Raw genomic sequence first — 26,844 nt, 5'->3', positions numbered from 1 at the left:
AGGGGGCAGCACTGAGCATATTTTGACATCCTCAGCTTTGCCGCTTTGTGGTTATAATGATGTGTTGAGTCAGTTATTTAAGGATGCATTTGATGGTGAGAGGACAGAGGTGCGGAAGAGTATTCTAGATGTTATACACTGGTAAATAGGGTAACTATTTACCAGTCAGCAGAGAGAGCACCCAAATAATTCTGCAGCACTGACAGGCGAGTGGAGTCTCGGTGAACTTCTCTACCCGTCTCTGCCCTGGAGGACTGGAGTCAGCACCGGGCATTGCTCTTAATTTAGAGACAAGGTGACAGACTGGTGGGTCCTTTGCAGAATCACATCATCTTATGGAGGTAGATGGGTGTCTCAGGCACTACTTTTAGGGATCCTGGGCAACTCACAAAAACTTTTTCAGGCTGAAGTTCCTCCTCAGTAAAACAGGAACCAATATTTATCTTTTGGGATGGTTGGGAGGAGTCAAGGAGCTAATGCCTGCAGGTGCCTGGTCCCCTGTAAAGCCTCAATAATGGTGATTCTTATGACAATGAATAATAATGCAATGTTAATATTTGTATAATTATCATTGTAATAATTACCCTTATTACTGTATGTGTGTGTATATATATAGCTTTTGAGACAGAGTTTCTGTCGCCCAGGCTGGAGTGCAGTGGCGTGATGTTGGCTCGTTGAAACCTCTCCCTCCCAGGTTCAAGCGATTCTCGTGCCTTAGTCTCCCCAGTAGCTGGGATTACAGGCACACATGTAATTTTTGCATTTTTAGTAGAGGCGGAGTTTCGCCAGGTTGGCTGGCCTGGTCTCAAACTCCTGACCTCAAGTGATCCGCCTACCTCAGCCTCCCAAAGTGCTGGGATTACAGGCGTATAAATACCATTATTATTGATAATTACGTTGATTGTGTTGTAGTTGATGTATATCTGATACATGTTTTATATATGATATATAGTAAGTCTTGTATATATATTTCATACGTATTAATATATTATTAAATAATAATTATAAAATGAATATTTTATATAAGTAACTATTACTATTAGGGTAATTAATAACCTTCACTGGAGGGATGAGAAGTTTTACTACTGAGGGTCTGGTTTGATTTCCCTTTCCCACTTAAATCGGCGCTTAGGGGTGCTAGAACCAAATGGATTATTGGAGACCCAGGGGTTTGGGTCCCTGGCCTGTACGAGATAGAGTGGAGAGCAGTTCAAGAAGTAGAGAGGCTGCTGGCTCAGATGTGTGACCTTGGCTCGAATGTGTGACATTGGACACGTCACCTCCCCTCTGTGCACCTCAGTCTCCCCATCTGGGAAGGGGTATGGTTGTCATTGTTGTGATCTATCCTAACCCTCTCTGGGGGGTGGCAGCTGGGGATGGGCTGGGGTATGAAGGAATGCCTTTCTCTCTGCAGGAATCGGGGCTGTCTGTATGGATTGGTGGGCAGCTGCACCCCCTGGAGAGTGTGCCCCCCGCCCTGGCTGTGCTGCTTATCACTGTGGTCATTGCCTTCTTCACTGAGTTTGCCAGCAACACGGCCACCATCATCATCTTCCTGCCGGTCCTGGCAGAGCTGGTGAGGGTCCTTCTGGGGAAGAGGGGAGCACCCCTCCCCCAACACACATTTGGAAATCTTCCCCCTACCAAGGGAGCTTCACTGGGGGCTACAGTTGCTATTACTGTCTTCCAAAATACATGAAAGTGTCAGAACCACAGTACAATTTTTTTAAATACTGGATGTTTTCCTTCAAAAAATGCATACATAGAGTAAATATTTTCAAAGTGCTCCCAATTCTCTCTTTTGGGAAAATTAACCCATGGTGACATAGAGAGTTTTCTAGAACAGGTAAATTACCAATTTTGGATTAAGAAAAGGTAGAAAATCTGAGTAAACAAATGGCCATAGGAGAAATTCTAATGGTAAGCAAAGCAGTAGCCTCCCTCTAAAGCAGGGGTTTCAACACTGTTGATAGTTGGGGCTGGATCATTCTCTGTACGGGGCTGTCCCATGTACTACAGGGTGTGTAGCGGTGTCCCTGGGCTCTGCTCACTAGAGACAAGTGGCTCCTCCCTAAATCGTGACAATCCAAATGTCTCCTAGCATTCCCAAATATCCCCTGTCAGGGGAACAAATCCTTCCCCCTACCCAGCTGATAACTACTGGGCTAAAAATCACCAGCCCCAGGCCGGGCTCTGCCGCTCATGCCTGTAATCCCAGCACTTTTGGAGGCTGAAGCAGGCAGCTTGCTTGAGCTCAGGAGTTCCAGACTAGGCTGGGCAACATGGTGAGACCCCATCTCTGCAAAAAATACAAAAAGTAGCCAGGCTTAGTGGCAGGTGCCTGGGCAACAGAGCCAGATCCTGTCTTAAAACAAAAACAAAATCACCAGCCCCAGGTGGTTTGGTGGGTGAGAGCTAGCAGATTTGCAAGGAACAGAGAGTTCCCAACTCACCCGAACTGTTCACCAGCATAGAAAAATAGACATGGCCACTCAATTTATAGCTAGCAAAACCCTGGCCCCAAAACCAGATAAGGAGAGCAAGGGAAGAGAAAGCTATAATTCAATCTCCTGTAAAAAGAAATGCAAATAGCAAAATGAAACCATGATTGAATGAAAAGAACAATATATACATGATCAGGTAGCTTTTATACTAGGAGTTTTAAAAAGGAAACTATCAATATAGTTTTATATTTAAACAGATTAAAGACCAGACCATATAATTATATTAATGTAACCCACGATGATAAAATTAAATCAATGATGCAAGTAAATGCTTTGTATGCAAACAGTGATGCCCCAGCACACATACCTGCAGCACCTTGTCTTTGGTTTCCGTTTGCTTATTTTATGCATCAATTTATCTGTGTTAGCACACAGATATACACTGTGTTATTTTTCAATGACTGTAGAATATTCCGTTATAAATGGACATTGTTGGTTTATTTAAGCAATCTCTCTGCCCAGTGGAAATATAGGTATTTCCAGACTTTGCTGTTACTCAACAATGATGCGTCACCTGAGCCTTGTCTATGTATCATTGATTACATCTAGAGAAATGCCTATAACTGAGATTCGTGGGTCAAAGAGCATGTGCGTTTAAAATGTTGTTAGAGATGAGGAAATTGCCCTCCAAAGTGGCTAATCATTTTACAGCAGCATGGGTTGCAAGTCCTCAGGGAGACCTGGTGACTGAGAGAAATGGGAGTATTATAGGGGGTATGGGGAAGGAGAGGGAGTATAGAACCCAGCCAGGTCTGTAAGGGGCAGCTTTTGCTGGAAAAGACACTTGCAAATGACACATTCTTGTAAACTTTGCTTATCATCAAAATCAAAAAACATTTTACATGCAAGGGGGTGATTTTAGAGCTTTTTGAGAAAATAAATATGCTTTGGGTTGCAAAAATTCCCCAGAAGGCCCAAAAACATCCTATTTAAGTAAAATGCCATAAAAGTGATCAGTATGAATTGCAGGCAGGAGAGGTGACAAACTGGTGGCCCACTAGCTGAGGCCAGCTCACAGGGGGGTTTGATACACACAGTCTTGGAAATTTCAAGAGCTGCCAACAGATGCTCTCATGGGCTCTCTTTCTCACTGAAATCCAGGGATGCCCCCAACAAGAGGTATCCAGAGGCCAACTCTGGGTTGAGATTGTTTGGCTGAGGGAAGGAGCAGGCAGAGGAAGTGTTTTAAAGCCCTGGTTCTCAGCGTACAGTCCTTAGACCAGCAGCACCAGGGGAACATGTCAGGAATGCAGATTCTTAGGTCCCACCCCAGACTTGCTGAATCAGCAATTCTGGGTGAGGTGGGGCCAGCCATGTGGGCTTTAACCAGCCCTCCAAGTGCTTTTCTGCACTCTCACATTGGAGAAGGAGTGTTCTAGGTACATCACCCCAGCCCATCCCTGATCAAACCACAATGTGGCCCTTGAATGTCACTAACCCTGGGAATGTTCTCTCCACCTCTCTCTCGATCTGGTTCTCTTCTTACCTGCTTGTGTCTGCTTCTGCCTGTGCATGTGTCTTTCTGACTGCCTTTCTCTCTCTGTCTCTCTAACTCTCTCTTCTCACTTGTCCCTGTTGTTCTCTGCCACTGTCTATGGACGTCTTTGTCTCTCTGTCTCTACGTCTTTGTGTCCCTCTTTCCAACTGCCTCTCTCTCTCTCTCTTGCTGTGGTCGCTCTGCGTTGGTCCCTCTCCGGGTCTGTCCCACCTTTTCCTGGCCCAGGCCATCCGCCTGAGAGTGAACCCGCTGTATCTGATGATTCCGGGCACAGTCGGCTGCTCCTTTGCCTTCATGCTCCCGGTCTCTACGCCCCCCAACTCCATCGCCTTCGCCTCTGGACACTTGCTGGTTAAAGACATGGTGAGTCTGGGCATTTCCCAGCAGAGGCCCCGGGATGTGGGTGGGCAGCAAGGGGGCGGGCAAGGCCTCTGTGCAGGACTCCTGCACCCTGACCCCACTCCCCAGTCTCTGAATAGGTCTTTCTGAGTGGGACCAGGAACATACATTTAGCAGAGACTCTGGGATGATTCTTGCACTTAGACAATCTCAGGAAACACTGCCTTAGTGACTGCTTTCCAAAATTTGCTCTAGAGGCAAGGAACTTCCCCCTCCCTCTGGACCCCTCTTCGTGCCCGGAATCTTTAGGGGAGAGAAGCAGCAGACACATCCTAGGACTCAGGGGTGGGCCTCAGTGCTCAGCCAGCTGGGAAGGAGACAGAAGCTGAGGACTGTAGCAGTGGGAGGACCCCACCAGCTTTCAGCAGGGCCCAGCCATTGGCAATATGTTCCCTCCCCCGGAAGGTCCCTGCTGAACCAGCTCCTCCCTTCCCGCTCCTGACTCCTGCAGCCTTTTCCCTCTCCACTGGCTTTGCAAATAACCCTTCCAAAGCTGTCAAAGCCAAGAAGGGCGATCTGCTTAACCAATCGCGATGCAGGCCCTCCAGGCACAAGACCCCTGCAGTACACACGGGGAGAGAGAGCGAGGCAGAAAGGGAGACACAGCAAACAGAGAAGAGAGGAGACAAAGAGACGCTCGTTAGTTTGCTCATTCATTGCAGCACTATTTACTGAGTGCATTCTATGTTCCAGCCACTGGGGGCACTGCAGAGTGGGAGAGACATCGATCTGCCTCCAAGGAGGGTGCTTTCTATTGGAGACAGACGTCAGCACGTTCAGCAGATTTTCTTAAATTATGTAAATTTCAATATTGCTAGGTGCTCAGAAGGAAATAAAACATAAGGAAGTGTAAGAGGACGGGGGAGAGGGGTGGCAGGGAAGCCCTCTCCAGGAAGGTGACATGGGAGCTGATCATGGGAAGCAGCCAGCCTCGCAAAGAAAAAGGGGAAGAGCAGTCCCAATGGAGGGCGCAGCAGGTGCAAAGGCCTGGAAGTGAGGAATAGCAGCGAGTGCTCCAGAAATTCAGGGCCAGGAGGCTGGGGTGGCTGCAGTGGAGTTGGAGAAGGATGAGGTTGGAGACACGAGGTCAGGGAACAGCAGGGACAAGACAGACTTCTATCTTATTCGAACCACAGTGGGCGCCCTCAGTAAGCAGGGCAATGATGTGATTTCACTTCTCTCTGTAGAAGATCATTTTGGCTGCTGGCTGGAGTGAATCGTTAGGGTGGGAGGGACAAGTGTGGAAGAAGGGAGGCTACTTAGAGAAAAAGACTGAGAGGGCAGCAATGCAAACAGCACAGATTTGGAGAATAAGGACAGCCAGAGAAATGGAGAGTCCCCAAGAGGTAGAGACTTGCAAGAGATGTGGAGGGGTACAAGGGGCACCCCCGGTCAGCCAGTCCCAGGCAGGGATGGGCCACCTGCAGGTTCGCTCCTGAGAGTAATGAGTTAGGTGTTAATGAAGTAGCTAACATGGGACCAGCAGGAATTTTGAGCCCTGGCAAAGGGAGACCCAATCCTCCCCCAGTTTCCCCAATGTGTCGTCCCGGCTCCCTCTAATCCTCCGAAGGTGCCGGGGCTTCCACCTCTGTGCCCTTAGAAGAGAGGCAGGACAGCACACACAGTATATCCCCCACCCGTCCATGGTAATATTTATTTAACACCTTTACTAAATCAGCTTGACATTAAAAAAAAAAAAAAAAAACTTAAATAAGAATATTCCAGAAGAAATATTTCCAGAGCATCCATCAATGGAAAACCGGTATTATTAATATATGCCATGGCCAGTAAACCTAAAAATAAATGCAAAGTGGCAAAAACAAAAGAATTAAGCTCTCCCTGATAGCAGCTGCCTGGAGAAGGTTCTGGGCCTCTCCTTGTTAAAAGGGCAACTGACAGGAGCAGAGAAGTGCTGAAGCCATGGTGGCCCCTGTGAACCCCAAAAATCTGAGACAGGGCTCAGTAAATTTAGGAAGTTTATTTTGCCTAAGTTAAGGACACACGCCCGTGGCACAGCTTCAGGAGGTCCTGACGACATGCACCCCAGGTGGTGGAGCACAGCTTGATTTTATACATTTTAGGGAGGCATGAGACATCAATCAACATATGTAAGATGAACATGGGTTTGGTCCAGAAAGGCGGGACAACTCAAAGAGGGGAGGGGGCTACCAGGTCATAGGTATATAAGAGACAAATGGTTGCATTATTTTGAGTCTCTGATGAGCCTTTCCGAAGAAGACAATCAGATATGCATTCATCTCAGTGAGCAGAGGGATGACTGAATAAAATGGGAGGCAGGTTGGCCCTAAGTAGTTCCCAGTTTGACTTTTCTCTTTAGCTTAGTGGTTTGGGGGCCCCAAGATTTATTTTCCTATCACACCCCTAAGGGAGACTTTCTCTGGGAGGAATAAACAGAAAGAGAATTAGAAAGGAAGTAACTGTCTCACCATGTGATTCAGGCTGGGCTATGTGAAGGCGGGGCAGCCGGGAGACCCAGGTGGGAAAACAGGGATTTTCAGCCCAAGGTGGACTGAATGGTCCAAGAGGCCAGCCAGGGTGGGGAGCAGATGGCACATTCTCCACCGACAGAAGAAAAATGCTTCCCAATGGACAAGGGTAGTCTTGACTAGGACTACCTGACTGGACTGGACCTGAAGTGTGTGTGTGTCTCTATATATGTGTACATATGTGTGTACATGCATGTGTGTGTGTGTGCATGCATGTGTGTATATGGGTGGGAGTTGGGGGTGTTTAGTGATCAGACAAGATTCTTTTCAAATTAGGTGACCTTGGACAAGTCAACTTCTCTAGGTCTCATTTTTCTATAAAATGGGGATTAATAAGAATAACCTTTGTAAGGTTGCTTTCTGGGTTAAACGGCATAGCCCTGTGACAACTGCATAGCACACAATGCCTGGAACCTAGAGGCCATCAATGAATGGGGACACTTGTAGCTCTTTGAGTGACAGCCTAGGGTAGTGTAAAGATTGAAGGATCCCAGGCATTGACCGACCTGGGTCTGTGTCCTGGCTCCATCACTTCCTGGCTGTGCGATCTTGGGTGAGTGACTTCCTGTCTCTGAGTCTGGATGTTTCCATCTGTATGGTGGGTCAGGTGCTGACCCCTCCCTCTGTCTGGGCTCTATTTCAGGTGCGGACAGGCCTCCTGATGAACCTGATGGGTGTCCTGCTGCTCAGTTTGGCTATGAATACCTGGGCACAGACCGTCTTCCAGCTGGGCACCTTCCCCGACTGGGCTGATATGTACTCGGTCAACGACACAGCATTGCCACCCACCTTGGCCAATGACACATTTCGGACCCTCTGAGTCCCCCTGGAGGACTCCCTTGAGGCTGAACCCTCTCAAAGGGCTGTCACCATCACCTGCTGCTAGGACACTACAAAACAATCAAATAATTCTTTTCTGTAATCCTATATGCAGCAAGCAAGGGTGACCTCCAGTGGCCCACTCAAGTCCATGAGCCATTATCTAGGATACTTTCTCTCTCTTTCATGCAGTTCAAAGCCCAGGTATCTCTCAGATCTGCTGCCTGAGAAATAAGCTCCTTTATCAGTGAGCTGTTTTATCGTTAGGATGCAAGGGAGCCCAGTTTCATCAACAGTGAGCAAATCTGGCATGGTGTTTGTCTCGTACAGTTGGGATAGGAGGCCACTCATTCCCACGGGCACAGCTAACATTATCCCCCAGTGATTACTTTCGATTACACTGAAGAGACCACCTTGTCTTTAAAGATCACTTTCCTGGGCTGCAATGTTCCAACACAGTTGTTCCAGCTGTTCACAACCAGTGTGTGATTTTGCTTAGTTGGTGCCCATTCTGCACCAATTGTTTTACCCCTGCCGATAACCAGCAGTCAGAGATTCTTTTTTAATCCTTGGAGACAGGGAAAGGGACAGATAGCTTTCCAAGGACATGAGACTGTACAAAGCCTCTTTGCTGTTTCTCTGGGCTCCTGAGCCTACCAGGGGAAGTTCTAGAAACCGCAGCTGACATCTCGACCCAAGAGATTTAGGATTCTCCTGTTTCATCTGGGTCAGTTTGGCCATAATTCTGGGGTCAGACCAGGCCTGGGTCCTGCCCTCCCATGGGGTGACTCATGACCCCTCCAGCCAGGACCCTCCTACATGTGGCCCCCAGAGGCCTCTGTGGCTGCAAGGCAGTCAGTTGCTGCTTGTCCCAGCAGGTGGCCTTGATCTCTCCACGCCCCACCTTAAGTGGTAAGCATGTTTAATGATCAAAGGCCCCATTTGTCAGGGGTGAGAGAAAAGTCAAAAGATAAATTGGGGCCTTGTAAAAGGCCACGGTAAAATGTCTCAGGCAAGCAAAAGATTGTCCCCTTCTACATATGGGTAAAACTGAGACGTCCCCATGACCCCGAGGCTGGAAGTGGTGTCTGCCCTCAAGGGTTAATCCCTCTTTTTTCCAAGCAGAAGCATTCTGGCATCCCAGTGAAGAGCGCAGGCCCTCAGGAAGTGTCTGCTGAATGGAATGGCCCAGTGTTAGCCCAGTATTGGAAAAGACACCAGCCCAGGGGCCCTGAATCGTCACACTTCCCCTTCCTAAGCCTCTGAGGGTGGAGATTTCCCTAGGAGCTCTTGGCCAGCTGGGAAGGCAGCACCCAGCTGCACTCGTTGTTGATACAGCATAAGTGAATCATGGGCATTTCCCTGAGAGCAGTGGGAGAGGCCCTCTGAGTTGGAGGTTGAGCTCCACCTCCTTTCCAAGCAAGCACTCAGTGTTGAATCACAGTTACAACCCACTGGGGCTGGTGGGAGGTGCGTTGTATGGGACTGGAAGCAAGAGGTTCATTCAAAGAGAAACTCATGGGATTTGTAACCAGATGAATCATGATTTCAAAGACTTCTGATCAAAAATACTGTGAAATAAAGAATGTTAATCAACATTGGACCTGGAGATGATTTGCCTTTCTGAACATAAGAGAGCTTCAAAGCCCCAAATTCCTGGGCTGGGGATTCCACAGAGTTGACCTCTCTGATTTTATACTGCTCTTCCCTCCCGTCTCCAGCTACATACTCAAACTCTCCTGCCTCAGGGCCTTTGCATGTGCTGTTCCCTCTGCCTAGAACACTCTGCTCGCAAATATATGTCTGGTTCGCTGACTCACTTTATTCAAGTCCCTGCTCAGGTGTCACCTTCCCTGAGAGGCTTCCCTGACCTCCTGTCTAAAATATCACCCTCATTACTCTCCACCCCCTTACTCTGCTATATTTTCTCCTTAATAGTTAGGACACTGTATAACTTATTTTCTTATTATCTTCTTCTCCCTCTAGAATATAAATTTATGAAAATACAAATGGTATTTTTTTTTTACTGCTGTAACTCCAGTTCCTAGAGCAATTTCCAGCACATAGCAAGTGTTCAGTAAATATTTGCTGCTTGAATCTGCACCAGAATTAACAAGAAAGCCATCTCTCCCTCTGATCTGGGGTCTGTTTTGTTCATTACTTTGTTCACTCCTTCTTCCATTTATTCATTCAATAAACATTTATTGGGAACCTGTCATGTTCTAGTTCATTGTCCTGCCCACATGGAACTTACACGCTGGCAGGGGAGATAGGCAATAGGAAGATAAACAAATAAATCATGTGTCATGATGCCGGCTAAGAAGAAAATGACCAAGATGTTAAACTGACTCAGAGGCTACTTTAGCCAGGGTGGACGGGGAGGACTTCTCTGAGGAGGTGGCATTAGATTGAGACCTGAAGGAGTCAGTCAGATGCTCATGGCAATGTGGGAGGAAGGGAGAAAGTGGGAGTGATGGGGAGTCTCTGGGGAGAACATTCCAGGCAGGGGGACTGCAAGCGCAGAGGTTCAGATGAGCAGATTGCTTCGCTTAGCTGGGTGCTCTGAGATGGAACTTTGTGGCATTTGGAAATCTAGAGTCTGCCTCTTCTGGCTGGTTACCAGCTCTCTCTGCAGCTTTCCTGAGAAGGCATCCTAGCTTGCTCTGACCGGCTGTTACTCAGTCCTTGAAGCCTGAAGGGCTTTGCCATTCTTAGTGAAAAAGATCTGCAGGCAGAAGGCGGCAGCACCATTACGGTATGCTCATGGCAGCATGGGAACAAGGAGATGGCAGGGCTGGTACAGAGTCATTGGAATACACCAAGGGCTCATGTCCAGAAGATATGAGGAGCACCCCAACTCAGAAAAGACAAGACAAACAAAACAAACAAAACCTTGTTTTTGTTATCTGTGGTTGCATAACAAACCATCCTCAAACTTAGAACTTTGAAACAGCAATTTCTCAGCTCACGTTTCTGCGTTTGGACAGAGCTCTGCAGGGATGGCATTGTCTCTGCCCCATGAGCTGGGAGTTTTGCTAGGGCTGGAAGGTCTGCAATGGCCGCTAACACTTCAGGGTCTCTCTTCACGTGGCTTCTCCAGGAGTCTATCCTGGACCTCTTTACATGATAGTGGCCTTCAAGAGTGACAAAAACCGAAGCTAAAAGACCTCTAAGGGCAGGATGTGGAAGTCTAAGAATGTCAATTCTGCCGAATTCTATTGGTCAAAGCAGCCCACAGGACTGGCCTGGTTCAAGGGGAAGGAAATAGACTCCAGCCCTTGATGGTAGGGGCAGCATCCACCAGGGAGGGGAGGGACAGTGGGCTGCCATGTTTGGAAGCCATTTACCATAGCCCGCAAGAGAAAAGTGGACAAAAGGTGCGAAATGTCATCCTGAAAAGAGGTATCTACATGGCCAACAGGATTATGAAGAGATACCCAAACCTACCTGTTTATAATTTGCAGGGAAATGCAAATTAAAATAAATTCAACAACATGCCAATCAGACTGGGAAAAATAAGAAAAGTGGACAATAAGTCCTGGTAGGATATAAGGAAACAGAAATCCTGTCAGCCCGGCCAGCAACTTGGCAGTAATTAGGGGTATTCATTATCTGTATTTCCTATGACTCAGAAAACTACCTCATGGGTCCTAAGGAGACAGTGTCAAAGGATATTTGTGCCACTGTTGTTTGAGGCCACCTAGGTGACCATCACCGGAGGAGTATTGAAATAAAATATAAGGGAAATACACTAAGGAAAACACAGGAACACATAGAAGTGATGAACTACAGGTACATAGGGTGACAAATTACACACAGACATATTCCAATATGAGTGTCAAACAGATATAGAGTCAAGTAGGTGGAGAAATGGAGGTGGTGATGGTAGTTGTAAAAAGGAGATGAAATAAAAGTCACTAAACAAGGAGTTCAATAAGCCACATTGGAATCCTGGCTCTATCTCTAACATGCTGTGTGACCTTGAGCAGATCTCTTTACTATTTTTTTTTTTCTTGAGACTGGATCTTGCTCTGTAGCCCAGGCTGGAGTGTGGGGTGCAATTATAGCTCACTGTAACCTTGAACTCCTGGGCTCATGTGATCCTCCCACCTTAGCCTACTGAGTAAAAAGGACTACAGGTGTGCACCACCATACCTGGCTTATTTTCTTATTTTTTTTGCGCAGACAGGGTCTTGCTATGTTGCCTAGGCTGGTCTCAAACTCGTGGCCTCAAGCAGTCCTCCTGCTTTGCCTCCCAAAGCACTGGGATTATAGGCACGAGCCACCGCACCTGGCCTACTATTTTGGATTTCGATTTTTTCATCTGAGAAATGAAAGCACATAGGTGGGGTCTCAAGAGGAAATAGAAAGCGTGCAAACTAGCTAATTTGTAGAGAGTTTAGTAAAAGGTCAAGTTACAAGGTGAGCAGAGAGTAGGGGGACCACAGGAAAAGTGTGGGACCCCAGTGCTGAGAAATCAGCGAGCAAGGAGTGGAGGAGCACCTCCCAGCCCAAGGCCTCAAGGGAGCAAGCTTCCTGATGGGATCTGGGTCCAGGGACACAGATGACTCTTGGTGACTGCAGGAAGGGGTGGGCTCTTCCTCTCCTCCATCCCTCAGCTCTCCTGCTGGGGAGTCAGGGCTCCCTAGAGAAACCAACAAACAGGGTGTGCATGTGTGTGTGTGTGTGTGTGTGTGTGTGTCTTATCAAGACAGAAGGAGAAAGATTTCTTTTAGGAATTGGCTCACACCATTGTGGAGGCTTAGCGAGTCCAAAATCTGATGGGGAGACCAGTAGGCTGGAGAGCCAAGAAAGTGCTGCAGTTGGAACCTGAAGGCTGTCTGCTGCAGAGCGTCCTCTTGCTCAGGGAGGGTCAGTCTGTTGCAATATTCAGGCCTCCCACTGACGGATGAGACCCATTCACATTCTGGAGGGTGATCCACCCTACTCAAAACCCACTTATTCAAATGTTAATCTCATCTCAAAACATACTCACAGAAACATCAAGAGTGAGGCATAACTAAATCTCTGGGCACCGTGGCCCAGCCAGGTTGACACGTGAAATTTTATGTGTTGCACCAACAGGAGCCAGAATGCAAGGGGGGCTTTGATGCAGCCCGTCCAGGTCCACCTCCCGGGTGCAGGGCAGGGAGGAGGAGCATGGGGAGGGGTCTGGAGAAACAAGCTTTGAGAAGAGTAAGGCACAAAAGGTTGACACATCAGAGCTTGCAATCTGGTGCCAGCCCTCAGCCAGGTTTTGTTTGTCCTCTCCCCAATGAGTTTGTTTTTTTATGTTTTTTTTTTTTTTTTTTTTTTTTTGAGACAGGGTCTCACTTTGTGGCCCAGGCTGGAGTGCACGGGCCTGGTGTGATCTCAGCTCACTGCAACCTCCATGTCCGAGGCTCAGGTGATCCTCCCACCTCAGCCTCTGGAGTAGCTGGAAGTGCACAACATCACCATCAGGCCCACTTAATTTTTCTATTTTTAGTAGAGTCGGGGTTTCTCCATGTTGCCCAGGCTGATCTTAGACTCCTGAGCCTCAAGTGACCCACCTTCCTCGGCCTCCCAAAGTGCTGAGATTACAAGCGTGAGCCACTGTGCCCGACCCCTGATGAATTTTAAATTATTATTTGCTAGTCATTAAAGTTCAGGAGATTTCACATAAAAATCTGGATTTCTGCTTCTCTTGGAAAGGAAAATACCAGATCTAGCAATATGAGACCCTCACTGGCATCTGGCAACAATTGTTTGGAGCTGAGTAGTTTGTGGAGGAAATCATAAGTTGGAACATGAACATTCATTAGCCTCAGTCCCCACCACTCTTTGATGTCTTACACTGGCTCTCCTCTGTCAACTCTGTCACTTTCCTGGCTTGTGAAAGCATTTGAATCTATGACCCTTGAATTGCAGGATCTGGGAGGTCCATTTCAGCATTAGCGGTCACGGGTTCTAATGGCCTAGAGCAGCACTACCCACTGACCTTTCTGTAATGATGGAAATGGTCTATAGCTGCCCTGTGCAACACAGTAGCCACTTGCTATGTGTGGCTACTGAACATTTGTAATGTGGCTAGTTCAAATTGAGATTTGTCATAAGTAGAAAATTGTAATACGAGAAAATAAATGTAAAACATCCTGTCAATTTTTTATATTATTTACATGTTAAAAGGATATTTGTGATATGTTACACTGACTAAAATATTTTATTAAAATTGATTTCCATTTTTAAAAATTCAATTTTTTAAATTTAAAAAATGTTATATATCAACTTGACTGGGCCATAGTGCCCAGATATTTGGTCAAGCATTATTCTGGATATTTCTGTGAGGGTGTTTTTAGATGAGACTAACATTTGAATCAGTGGACTTTGAGTAAGGCCACCGGAAAACTTTAAATTATGCATACGGTTCGAGTTGGTGGCTCACATACTGTTGCTATTGGATAGCACCAGCAATATAGGAAGATTTTGGCTGCTTCTCTGTATTCTCAAACTATCTGGACAGTGGCAACATTGAAGATGGCTGAAGAATTCAGTGACTCTAATATTCTATGCAGCTGGGTACAGTAGCTCACACCTGTAATCCCAGCACTTTGGGAGGCTGAGGTGGGCAGATTATTTGAGCCCAGGAGTTTGAGACCAGCCTGGGCAATATGGCAAAAGTCCATCTCTACTGAAAATAATACTCTATGGATCTCTGATTCTGATCCAAGACCAGGCTCTCCAGGAAGATCTGAAGGCTTACTTCTTCCTCTTCCTCTTCTGTCTTATGGCTCTGAATCCTCCACCCACAAATTCCCCTCAACAAAGCTGATTCTATTTTTGATGATTCAGAAGCCCCTTCCGGATGTTGTGGGCCTTGAGGTCAGGCCAGCCTTATATAGACAGAGGTAACTGCCTACATGTACCGAGAAAAGCCAAAAATATATTTTGCCTGTTCACTCCCTATGCCCCCATGCTCCCAAATCTTACATATCCCCCCAAGGCCTTCTGGAAACAAACTGCCTGGTCCTTATCCAACCAGCTCCCTAGTGCCTGTACAGAAACTGGGCAAATGCTGGTGGCTGGCTTCTAGGACTCTTTCTGTCTGACCAGCACAATGCCCTGAAGTTTGCTATGTGATGGGTTCCAGGCCAGGGTGGCCTGGAGAGCATCAGAAGTCTCAACAATCAGATGTGAGCAGACAGGTGCTCGCTGGGCAGAACTGTCATCCCAGGTAGGAGGGAACGGGGCATGAGCATTTACCTATTGCTTACTGAACACTCTATATGCATTATCTCATTGAATCCTCAAACAGTCCTTAAAATAGGTACTGTATTACCCTCATTATAGCAGAGGATGCACAACTTCAGAGAGGGACAGTGTCTTGCCCAAGGTCACACAGCACAGTAAGTGGTAAAGCTGGCATTTGAGTTCAGGTCTGCTGCCTCCAGTCCTGCACCCCTGCAGTTTGGGGGGAATAGCTAGACATCTCCTTGCAGCCAGACAGCTAACAGCAGGCCTAACTAAGGCCTCCTGCGGAAGGTGAAAATTGATGGTCCTCATGCTGGCTTTGGCCCACAGACCTGTTAAGATTGGTCTGCATGGTAGTCTTTCATTTAAAAAAAAAAAAAAAAAGCTGACATTTACATTAAAAAGAGAATGACTGGCGTCTTTAGAAAAGCTGGAAAATCTGGTCATGGTGGGCCTCATTTTCAAGGGGCTTTGACCCTCAATTGGAGATGAATAACAGCTGACCAGGCAGGAGGAAGTTGGGGGGGGGCTACACTTTGCAGCTCACTGCTATTTGCATTCATCCTGCTTTGTTCATGACCTGAGCAGAGTGGCCCCTGTGGGTACACAAGTTTGCTGCTGCTAGTCTGCCTCATGTACTTAGTTCTTTGCAGACCTGGTAGCTGGCCTAACATCCTGGAGGGGTGCACGGTCTGGGAAGTGTGTTAGGCCCTCTGAGGGTTCTGGCCACAGGTATTCCATTCAATCGCTGTGTGACTATAAGAATGTCACTTCCCCTATCCAGGCCGCAGGACATTCCCCTTCAGGCCTGGGAGTGACCCAGGCAACATGTCCTTATAAGGGAAAGTGGTTGTGCCCCTACTGGTCTATCCCACAGAGGGGGAGCCTGGGGGGCTCAGGGGATGCCTGCTGGGAGTGATGGGGTACAGAGATGCTGGAGAGGTGTCTGCATTCCAGGTAGGAACTGGCTTTCAGAACAGCCTGAAAACAGACCTGCATGGCACTAACTGCAGAGGGTGTGCATGGGGAATTTACATTATTGAGTACCTACTATTTGCAGTACCAGCTGTACTATGAAGTAATCACGAGGTCTGTGAATTATCCCCTCCACAGCAGCAGAGCCCAGTGGCTAACTGGTATACCCTGAAGCCAGCCTGCAGGTTAGAAATCATGGCAGTACCATTAACAGCTGAGTGGCGTGATTGGCGACGTAGCTCTCTGAGTCTCAGTTTTCTGAGCTGAAGAATGAAAATAACATCCTTACCATAAAGGGATGTTCAAAGTAAGGGTTCAGTGAATTTGAAGAGAAATTGTTTAGAAGAATGCCTGATACATAGTAAGTGCTCAATAAATGTCAACTGTTATTTTCATTAATGATTTTTTTTTTTTTTTGAGAGGGAGTCTTGCTCCGTGCCCAGGCTGGAGTGCAGTGACGTGATCTCAGCTCACTGCAACCTTGCCTCCTAGGTTCAAGTGATTCTCCTGCCTCAGCCTCCCAAGTATCTGGAACTACAGGTATGCACCACCACAAACCAGATAATTTTTGTATTTTTAGTAGAGACAGGGTTTCACCATGTTAGTCAGGCTGATCTCAAACTCCTGACCTCAGGTGATCCACCCCCCTCAGCCTCCCAAAGTGATGGGATTACAGATGTGAGCCACTGTGCCCAGCCTCATTAAACTTTTTTTAAGGGGAGAAAACAAGCACAGAGATATGAGGTCACCTGCCCAAGGTCTCATATTTAGGGAGGGACAGAGCTGAGATTTGAAGCGAGGTCCAAGTCAGGCTAAAGACAGGAAGGGGACTGGGGAAGGAGACCAGAGCCACTGCTCCCAGCACTTGGCAGGGGTCTGATTATCACCTGTGAGTCCCAAGAGCAGGGATCAGGCTCCCCTTGGGGCACACAACCATGGAGTGGGAGGGAAAGGGAAGCTGTATGGTTTCCCTGTGCCTCAGTTTCCTTCTCTGTAAAATGGGGCTAGTTCTATCTTCCTGCAGATTAGAGACATTGCTTGGAAAAGGCAGAGTCTTTTCCTCTTCCCACACCTTCCACCCGCTCTTGCTTGTGGGAAGAGGATGAGGCAGCTTGCCCAACCCTCTGGGAGGTGGGCCCCAAGAAGGGCGGGACAAGGCAGCCAGGAGAGCTTCATTAAAGAGTGGAAAAGCAGAAGTGACAGAGATTCCCAAGTCCCAGCGATTCCCCCACTTCCTCTCCACCTGCCACGGCTGCCAGCGACTGCCCGCCTGAAACCACTGCCATTCGGACAGCATGCCCGGCCACCCAAGAGCAGCTGAGCACCTTGTCAAGACCGGGTAGGTCTGGGGACTTTGGACACTGAGGGCTACAGGTGAGAAAACAGTCAGCCATTGGGGGTGATGGATATGAACCCAAATCTTCAGCTCTGCCATTCCTTGGCTATGTGACCTTAGGCAAATCCTCACTTCTCTGAGCCTCAGTTCCCCATCTGTGAAATGGAAGTAATAATGACATCTACGAGACTGTTGCCAGAATTGAACGAGAAAACACATGCTTAGTACTTGGCACATGCTTGGCTCAGAGTAAGCACTCACTAAACAGCAGCTAGTTTCCTTGCCGTTTTCAATACCCTGTGCAGGAATTGTCATCCAATATGACTTAGGACTGGCTTTCAATCCTTAAAATTGTTTTTATTATTAGCTATTATTCCAAAAGCTACTGTGTTCCAAATATTAATTATATAGTAGAAGGGGGTGTTTAGTTCCAAATTCAAATGACTTCGGGAGCTGGGAAGGGGATGCGCCCCTGGAAGGCCACCTGGATGTGCAGACAGACCCGTTCATTGATCAGCAGGATGCAGTCTGCAGGGCTGCTCCCCTGTCGAAGGCAGGTAGTGGACACTCAGCTCCAGCTACCTGTTGCAAAGGTGGGAGCTCTAACCCAGATCTTCTTATCTCTCAAGAAAAGCTGGAAACTCAGATTTTAATGTGAAACTTTCTTATTTCCAAATGGGGGCAGCTTACATACACACACACACACACACACACACACACGCACACAGTGGGCCACAATAAATCACATCTGCATTTGATTCAGCCTTTAGGGCTTCAAGGCTGTGACCGTCACTCCAGCCCCACAGGCCTCACTGCATCTCAACTTCCCACTGTTCTGGTTCTCCCAACTCCCTATTTCCCAATGGTCAGAGCACAGGACCTTTGCACACGCTGTTCCTTCCATCAGGGATGTCCAACTCCCTTCTTCACCCACAAACTGACACTTGTCCTTCCACCCCCAGCTGGAATGTCACCTCTTCCAGGGAGCCTTCCTGACTCCCAGGTAAAACTGGGTCACTCTCCATCTATCCCACCCCAGTCCAGGCCCAGGCGTACTATGTCCAGAATTCTTTGTTAATGAACTTAAACTCTAATGGTCTATTTAAGTCTCCTCAATTAGACTGTGAACTCCTTTAGTGGGACCAAGACTTAATTCATCTTTGTGTCCACAGGGGTCAGCACAGAGCCTGGCACAGAGGAGAATCCAGTGAAACATTTACATCGTTGACATAAGTATCGTCAGAGTAACAAGTGGTGCAGTTTTATAGGATCCTTCTTCTGTGCCAGACCCTGTGTAAAGTGCTTTATGTGCATTATTTCATTTTATTGTCCCGGAAGCCCTGTGACAAAGGTTTCTGTATTAGTCAGGACTCATTGAGTTGCAAGTGACAGATTGATCTTACACTGCCTATAGAAAAACAGACATTTCCTAGTGTGTGGTCCGGCATAGATTTTTGGCTTCAGGCATGTCTGGATCCAGGTCCTCCAGCAAGGCCACTGGGACTCTGTCTGTTTCCTAACACTGTTTTCCTTGTGTTGCCTTCATCCCAGGCCGACTCACACTACGTGGTGGTCCCCAAGGCTTGAGGCATCCTCCTACCAGCTTAGCTCTCAAGGTGACAAAGAGCAGGGTTTTTTTGTTGTTGCAGCAAAGCCCTAGGAAAAGCTCTCTTGGTCCATCTTCGGTCAGGTGCAATCCCTGAACCAGTCACCGTGGCCAGGGGATCAGAGGTACTTGGATCAACTAGACCCAGTCACGTGCTTATCCTTCAAGCTGATGATGGTGGAGCAAGTCAGCAGCTTTGCCTGTAACCAACACAGTGATAGCCTCCCCACCACCCTCCCTGCCCTTTATAACCATATTCCCATATAACCTTTCTGCCTGCTGTCACTTAAGATAATGTATGATCTCCAACCTCAAGTGGGCCTCAGTGTTGCCCAGCACATATGTTATTGCCCTAGTTTGTTTGTTCTTCCACTTTCCCGGGCAACCATTTTGTACTTTCTTCTTCCTCTTCAAGCATCCATCACCTCCTCCAGTATCTTACCTTCTCTGCTGACCTTGCTTCCTGCCAGCCTGAGCAAACAGAAGCAATCGGTCGTGCTACTCTTAATGAATAGTTTTGGACACTCACAACATGGCAGACACTATTGTAGGCACTTGGGACATACCAGTGATCAAAAGGGACAAAGTCCCTGCTCCAGTGGAGTTGACTCTAGTGGTAGGTAATAGCTGATGTGATGCTTACCATGTGCCAGAAACAAAGTGACCCCAGGAGGTGCGTGCTTTTATTGCACCATTTTACAGATGAGACGGCTGAGACACAGAGAGGTTGTGATATGTACCCAAGGTCACATAGCTGGCAAGTGATGGAGCAGGAATTTGAGCCCAGGCAGTCCAGAGGTCATGCCCTTAACATTACTCTGTTCTGCGTATATCAGAGGATACTTTTCACAGGTGCACGCACGTTGCCTGTTCATTCACCATCATCTATACCTATTTCCTCTGCTTTCCCACCTGCTATTAAGGATGAACGAACCCTGCTCCATTCTAAGACCAGCCCCACCTTGCGTGTTCTCAGTCTCACTCTCTGCCTCCACCCCTACCGGTGTCACTCCAGGGAGTCTCCCCCTTGTAAATGTCTCCCCTTTCGATGACCTCTCCCACCTGCAAACATGCTATGGATTTCCTCCCTTCACATGAATTCTCTTGGTCCAATTTCCCGTAGCTACCAGCCACTGCTTCATTTCTCTGCTGTTTTAGTGCAGAAATTACTGGAAAGAGTTGTCTATACCTGTGTTTCCTATTCTTCTCCTTCTCGTCTCTCCTAGACCCAGTCTGGTTGGGTTTTGGCCCAAAAAGCCACCGAACTGTCCCTGCCAAGGTCAACAGTGGACCTCTAAGCGGCTAATAGGAATTGCTCAGTCCTCATCGTTCTTGACCTGTTGGCCACATTTGACATACTTGATCACTCCCTTCTCCTTGAAACATTTTGTTTATTTGGCTTCCTAAGCAGCACATTGGTTTCTCAGTCTCCTTTGCTGGTTCCTCTTCATCTAAGAGCCCCTAACCTTGGAGCACCTTGAGGCATGTCCTTGGATGTCTTTCCTCCCCAGTGACACACTCTCTTGAGGAATCTCATGGTGCACATGGCTTTAGGTAGGGATATAAATTTGGGAGACATCTAATAATCAAGGACTCCCAATGTTATAACTCCAGCCTGACCTCCCCTCTGAATTCCTGACTTCTATTTCCAATCACATCGTCAAAAGCTCCACGGAATGGCTCAACTGAATCTCAAATTTAAGAGTTCTGAACTGAATTCCTCCTCTCTCCCCCTGTTTTGACCACAGAGTTCTCATCTCAGGAAATGACACCTCAGTGCTTCCAGTTGCTCAGACACAAAAGCTCCTCATCATCCTTGACTCCCCTCTTTCTCTCACACCCCACAACCAATCAACCTCTGCAAATCTTGTTGACTCTGCCAACAAAATGTGTTCAGAATCCAAGCTTTCCTTACTACTCCTCTACCATCGTTCTTAACATAGTACAAGCCCCATGGGGGTAGGGACTTCTGTTTTTTACATTCCTGTTTCTCCAATGGTTAGCACAAAGTCATTGCTTGATAAACGCTTGTTGAATTAATAAATATAAAGATGATATAATATAAAAGTCCCTCACAGGCCAACTAGTTCACCCTCCTCACCCCTAAATTATAGAGGAGACCCTGAAGTTCAGAAAGAATAGAAGGTCCAGAATCATACAGCAAGCCACCAAGACTATTAATTCAAGTGAAATTGTTTCTCTTCTTCTCTCTCGTCTTACTCATTCTCTCTCTTTCACCTGTGCTTCTCGCTCCATGACTCTTTCATTCTCTTGGACTAGTTGCCTTCACAAAACTGTAATGATGGACTCAAACAGGGCAGACTTTCATCCTCACATCCTCACATCCTCAGGTACTACATGGGAGTTGGGCTCTTCCCTGACAGTTCCAGCGAGAGTAATCCTGGGGAAGGCTCTGATTAGTTCAGCTTGTGTCACGTGGGTATACAGTGACTTACTCTGATGGATCCACCTGGGTAACTATAAGGGTGGAGTCTGTTAGCAGAGCCTGGTGATGGGTCTGTGGGGCAGGGGCAGTGGACAGACACCCACCCATCTACCTCCTGATAGAGATTCCCTTCAATTTCCTCATGTGCAGGTGGAGGTCCTGGCACTTGGGGTTCTGGAAGGCCCTTGCCCCACTTCAGGCTGCCTGGGACGCCTTCTCCCAGCCTGTTCCAGCCAGCTGTGGCCAGCTGCTGACCCAGCTCCTCCTGTGTGCCTCCCTGGCCGCTGCTGCTGCAGGTCTGGTTTATCACTGGCTGGCATCCTTGCTGCTTTATCCTCCTGGACCTTCAGCCATGGTGGCCACTGTCTGTGGCCTCCTGGTCTTCCTGAGCCTGGGTCTGGTACCCCCAGTCCGCTGCCTGTTTGCACTCAGCGTGCCCACCCTGGGTACGGAGCAGGGCCGCCGGCTGCTCCTGTCCTACAGCACTGCCACCCTGGCCATTGCTGTGGTGCCCAACGTCCTGGACAATGTGGGTGCGGCCGGGCAGGTGCTGAGGTGTGTCACCGAGGGCTCCCTGGAGAGTCTGCTCAATACCACTCACCAGCTGCATGCAGCATCCAGGGCTCTGGGCCCCACAGGCCAGGCAGGCAGCCGGGGCCTGACATTCGAGGCCCAGGACAATGGCTCTGCCTTCTACCTTCACATGCTCAGGGTCACTCAGCAGGTCCTGGAGGATTTCTCTGGCCTGGAGTCCCTGGCCCGGGCAGCAGTGCTAAGGACCCAGCGAGTGGTCACAGGGCTGTTTATGCTGGGCCTCCTGGTGGAGTCGGCATGGTACCTCCATTGCTACCTGACGGACCTGCGGTTTGACAATATCTACGCCACACAACAGCTGACCCAGCAGTTGGCACAGGCCCAGGCCACACACCTCGTGGTCCCTCCACCCACCTGGCTGCTCCAGGTGGCTCGGCTGAGGCTGTCACAGGAGGAGCTGTTGAGTTGTCTTCTAAGGCTGGGGCTGCTTGCCCTGCTCCTGGTGGCCACGGCTGTGGCGGTGGCTGCAGACCATGTAGCCTTCCTCCTGGCACAGGCAACCGTGGACTGGGCTCAGAAGTTGCCAGCTGTGCCCATCACGCTCACGGTCAAGTATGATGTAAGTGTGATGATGGGAAAAGGGAAGGGAGTCATTGTTTTGAGGGCAGGGGGAGGGTCTGTTAAACCTTTGACTTGAGATTAAATTTGACTTGCCTCCAAGAAACAGCCCTTGAATCATCTATAGGGCCCCATACCATGGGCAGAGGGACTCATCGGATACCCACAACAGCTCTAGGAAGTGGTCTCTAGTCTCACTTCCTATTGCAGTTGAGGATGCTGAAACCCAGACACCTTAAAATAACTTGCATCCAAGGTCACTCTTCACAAGCGGCAGCTTGTCCTAGCCTCATTTTCCACATTTGTACAAATTGAATCAATCCTCCTAATCCTACGAGGCTATTGTGTCTCACAATGTGGTATTGTCTTGAAGTACCTAGTAAGCTCCATGGCACATAAGAGATTATTTAATAAAGAGTGGCTGTTATTAATAGCTCACATCTGTCTATGTCGGACTGGAGGAGGACTTTGGAATGGCCTTTATCAGGAGGCATCCAACTATAGCCTTCAGGACAAATCCAATGGCTTCTTGGTTTTGTAAATAAAGCTTTTTTAGAACACAGCCATACCATTTGTCAATATATTGTCTGTGGCTGCCCTACAAAGGCAAAGTTGAGTAATTGCAACAGACACTGTATGGCCTGCAAAGCCTGAAATATTTGCTATAGTGATAGAAAATATTTACTATCGACTTATAATCGGATATATTACTGTCAGATCAAGAGTTGTGTTTTTCGATCCTTTCTTTTGCCACAGATCTTTTTATTTTTAATTTTTAGTAGTGAGGTCTCACACAAAAGTCCATTGCATAAAACATATCAAAGTGTCAAACTTTGAGCTAATAATATTAACAGCTTACATTTATCAAGTACTTATTACATATTAAGAAAGTGTTTTTCAGACTGCACAAAATCAATTTAATCAATTTAAGGAGTCATAGACAGTTTTTTTAATGAAATAGAATCAACTGGAAAATTATAAGTTTACATCTTAGGCAATAAGGGAGTGTATGGTTTTGTGAATATTTTCTTCAATTACAATACAATCTCTGCTTTGAAGGTGCTGTAAAATGCATTTCTTTTCTTTCCTTTTTTGAGACAGGGTTTCACTCTGTTGCCCAGGCCAGAATGCAGTGGTGCAGTGGTGCAATCACAGCTCACTGTAACCTTGACCTCCTGGCTCAAACGAGCCTCCCACTTCACCTACCTCTGCCTTCCAAGTAGCTGAGACTACAGGCATGCACCACCACCACCCAGTTAATTTTTAATATATTTTTTTTAGAGATGGTGTCTCACTATGTGGCCCAGGCTGGTCTCAGACTCCTGGGCTCAAGCATTCCTCTCACCTCAGCCTCCCAAAGTGTTGGGATTACAGGCATAAGCCACCATGCCTGGCCTATAAAATGCATTTCTTACCATAGGTCACAGTAAATAAAGGTGTCAGGCAATGTTCTAAGCATGTTCCCTGATTTACTCTTTGTCACCAAATCTCAGATAGTCATCAATTGCAAGTCACACCATTACTTTATGTATCCTTAGGGCAGAAAATGCTGCCAATTCAACCTTGACACAATGCTTTCTTATCATTTAGAATTTTAATTGTATTTGTATAAAATAGTTCACTTATTATTTAACATAGGTTTATTTTGCCATATCTTTCTCGTGTATACATAAAAAGAAAAACAGGGGGCTGGGCATGGTGGCTTACGCCTGTAATCCCAGCACTTTGGGAGGCCGAGGTGGGTGGATCACCTGAGGTCAGGAGTTCAAGACCAGCCTAGCCAACAACATGGTGAAACCCCATCTCTACTGAAAATACAAAAATTAGCCAGGCGTGGTGGTGTGTGCCTATAATCCCAGCTACTCAGGAGGCTGAGATGAGAGAATCACTTGAACCTTGGAGGCAAATTTTGCAGTGAATTGAGATTGCTCCACTTCGCTCCAACCTGAGCCAGCAAGACTCCAAAAAAAAAAAAAAAGAAGGAAGAAAGGAGGAAAGGAAGAAAGAAAGAAAGACAGAGAGAGAAAGAAAGAAAGGAAAGAAAGAGAGAGAAAGAAAGAAAAGAAAGAAAGAAAGGAAAGAAAGAGAGAGAAAGAAAGAAAAGAAAGAAAGAAAAAGAAAGAAAGAGAAAGAAAGAAAAGAAGAAGGAAGGAAATAGAGAGGGAGGGATGAAAGAAGGAAGGAAGGAAAGAAAGAAGAAAGAAAGGGAGAAAGAAAGAAGGAAGGAAGGGAAGAAAGGAAGGAAGGAAGAAAAAGGAAGGAAGGAGAGAGAAAGAGGGAGGGACGAAAGAAGGAAGGAAGGAAGGAAGGGAGGGAGGGGAAGTAATCTGATGGTTTTCCTAAAACATTCAGTCCGACTTTTCTGAATGACTCTGGCCGAGGAGTCAGTCTCTGAGGCTTTTCCTCCAGTATCATTCTCTGTGCCTTCCAGAGCCCCGGTGATGCCTCACCATTGTTTCCAGCATTTTCTTGCAAGCTGCGGGCCCTCACTCTGCAAGTTTTGAGGCTGGCACTCTCTGATCCTCTGGGAAAGCATAAATTGTCCAGGCCCACTCATTGCTTTCACATTATTTCATGTTTTCTGAAAGCTTTGGGAGTTTCTCCTACATTCATTTGAACCATTTGGGGTGTGGCAAGCTATCCTTCTGCACCTGGGTTAGTGCAGAATCCAACCCAGGTTGGTTCCAAAGTTCAAATGGTGAACTTCTTTATTCCCTGCCTCTCTAGATACCATTCTTCCTCACCTGGACGTACCTATGGAAACTGCAGGGCCCAATGCTTATAAGCAAGACACAGGGACCCACCTTGGCTGAGACTGACCCCTGGGTTGGCAACATGTAACCCATGTGTGGCTTTGGGCTTCCCATCTTTTTTTTTTTTTTTTTTTTTTTTTTGAGACAGAGTCTTGCTGTGTTGCCCAGTCTGGAGTGCAGCGGTGTGATCTCACTGCACCCTCCCCTCTCGGGCTTAAGCTATTCTCCTGCCTCAGCCTCCTGAGTAGCTGGGATTACAGGCACGTACCAACACACCCAGCTAATTTTTTGTATTTTTAGTAGAGACGGGATTTCACCATGTTAGCCAAGCTGGTCTCGAACTCCTGACTTCAAGTGATCCACCTGCCTCAGCCTCCCAAAATGCTGGGATTACAGGCGTGATCCACCGCGCCTGGCCACTTCCCATCTTTTAAATTAGGCTCCTCCTGGGCTCGACCCATAGAATTGTGTATATTGGTTGGAATGGGACATCTAAAGTATTCACTAACGACTCAGCAAGGAGCAAACATCCATAGACAATTTGTTTTCTCTAAAATATTCTGCTCAAAGATACGTTAGTAACATTTGTATGGTGATTTTTATTTGGCAAAAGAACCTGTTTCAGACTCCTAGTCTCATTGGGTCCTCCTCAAACCCTGGGAAACGGGTTATTTCTATAACCATTTTGCGGATGAAGGCAGGGAAAGCTGGACAAGCCTCTTCTAGAGGTGGGGAGTGGCCAGAGAGGCCCTCAGTTGACGCTGCCTTTTTCTCCTCTCCCAAGGTGGCGTACACTGTCCTAGGCTTCATCCCTTTCCTTTTCAACCAGCTGGCCCCGGAGAGCCCCTTCCTCTCGGTCCACAGCTCCTACCACTGGGAGCTCCGCCTCACCTCCGCGCGCTGCCCACTGCTACCTGCCCGGCGTCCCCGCGCAGCTGCCCCGCTGGCCGCGGGGGCCCTGCAGCTCCTGGCGGGCTCCACGGTGCTCCTGGAGGCCTACGCCCGCCGCCTGCGGCACGCCATCGCCGCTTCCTTCTTCACAGCCCAGGAGGCGAGGAGGGTCCGCCACCTGCACACCCGGCTCCAGCGAAGACACGACAGGCACCAAGGCCAGCAGCTGCCCCTGGGGGCTCCTTCCTGCGCCCCACACCCAGACTTGCCTGCAAGCCTCCGGCATGGATAGACTGCAGGCTGGATACCTTGAAGAACCGAGAGCAGTGAGGGAGAGGGAAAGAGCTTTGGAGTTGCGGAGACCTGAGTTGTAACCTTGGTCCTGTGCCGCCTCCCTGTGTGACCTTGGGTAGGTCACTTCGCCTCTCTTAGCCTCGGTTTCTACATCTGCATAACGACCGCATATTTACCATTGATGTGACCTACTTCCCACGCAGGGATGTGGTCAGCATGGAAGGAAATACTGGGCATGATAGGCCTGGATAACCGGTAAAGAACCATGCAAAGGCCAAGACAAGGAGTGCAGAAACAGCTCATGGTTCCTCCAGGCTTGTTGGCGATCAGGCTCATCTCATCTGCACCAGCTGCTCTACCTGTTAGATGGAGACTTTGCATCATGAATTTCTCGAAATGCTCCTGGAACTTTTTTATATGCCTTGAAATCCTCT

At 47.7% G+C, this 26,844-nt stretch overlaps 2 protein-coding genes across 2 annotated transcripts in view; both read left to right on the top strand.

Moving 5' to 3' along the window:
- Window positions 1-9,942, top strand: part of SLC13A3 (solute carrier family 13 member 3) — a 93,568-nt gene extending 83,626 nt beyond the window's left edge. Inside the window, exons 11-13 of the mRNA XM_054467549.1 lie at window positions 1,415-1,576; window positions 4,228-4,365; window positions 7,552-9,942. Coding sequence (XP_054323524.1) covers window positions 1,415-1,576; window positions 4,228-4,365; window positions 7,552-7,728 — 477 coding nt within the window. The 3' untranslated portion in view covers window positions 7,729-9,942. The remainder of the gene's footprint in view (window positions 1-1,414; window positions 1,577-4,227; window positions 4,366-7,551) is intronic.
- A 7,131-nt stretch (window positions 9,943-17,073) lies between these two features.
- Window positions 17,074-26,662, top strand: OCSTAMP (osteoclast stimulatory transmembrane protein). The gene is given in 4 exon segments (XM_054466542.2): window positions 17,074-17,271; window positions 21,471-22,473; window positions 26,010-26,364; window positions 26,367-26,662. Coding segments are annotated over 4 exon segments (1,698 nt in total). The 5' UTR covers window positions 17,074-17,227.
- Window positions 26,663-26,844: the final 182 nt, after the last annotated feature.

This window comes from Pongo pygmaeus, chromosome 21, assembly GCF_028885625.2.
Source record: "Pongo pygmaeus isolate AG05252 chromosome 21, NHGRI_mPonPyg2-v2.0_pri, whole genome shotgun sequence".
In the NCBI taxonomy this organism is placed as follows: Eukaryota; Metazoa; Chordata; class Mammalia; order Primates; family Hominidae; genus Pongo; species Pongo pygmaeus.
The sequence above is the reverse complement of the archived record's forward strand: the minus strand, read 5'-3'. Positions and strand labels throughout refer to the sequence as shown.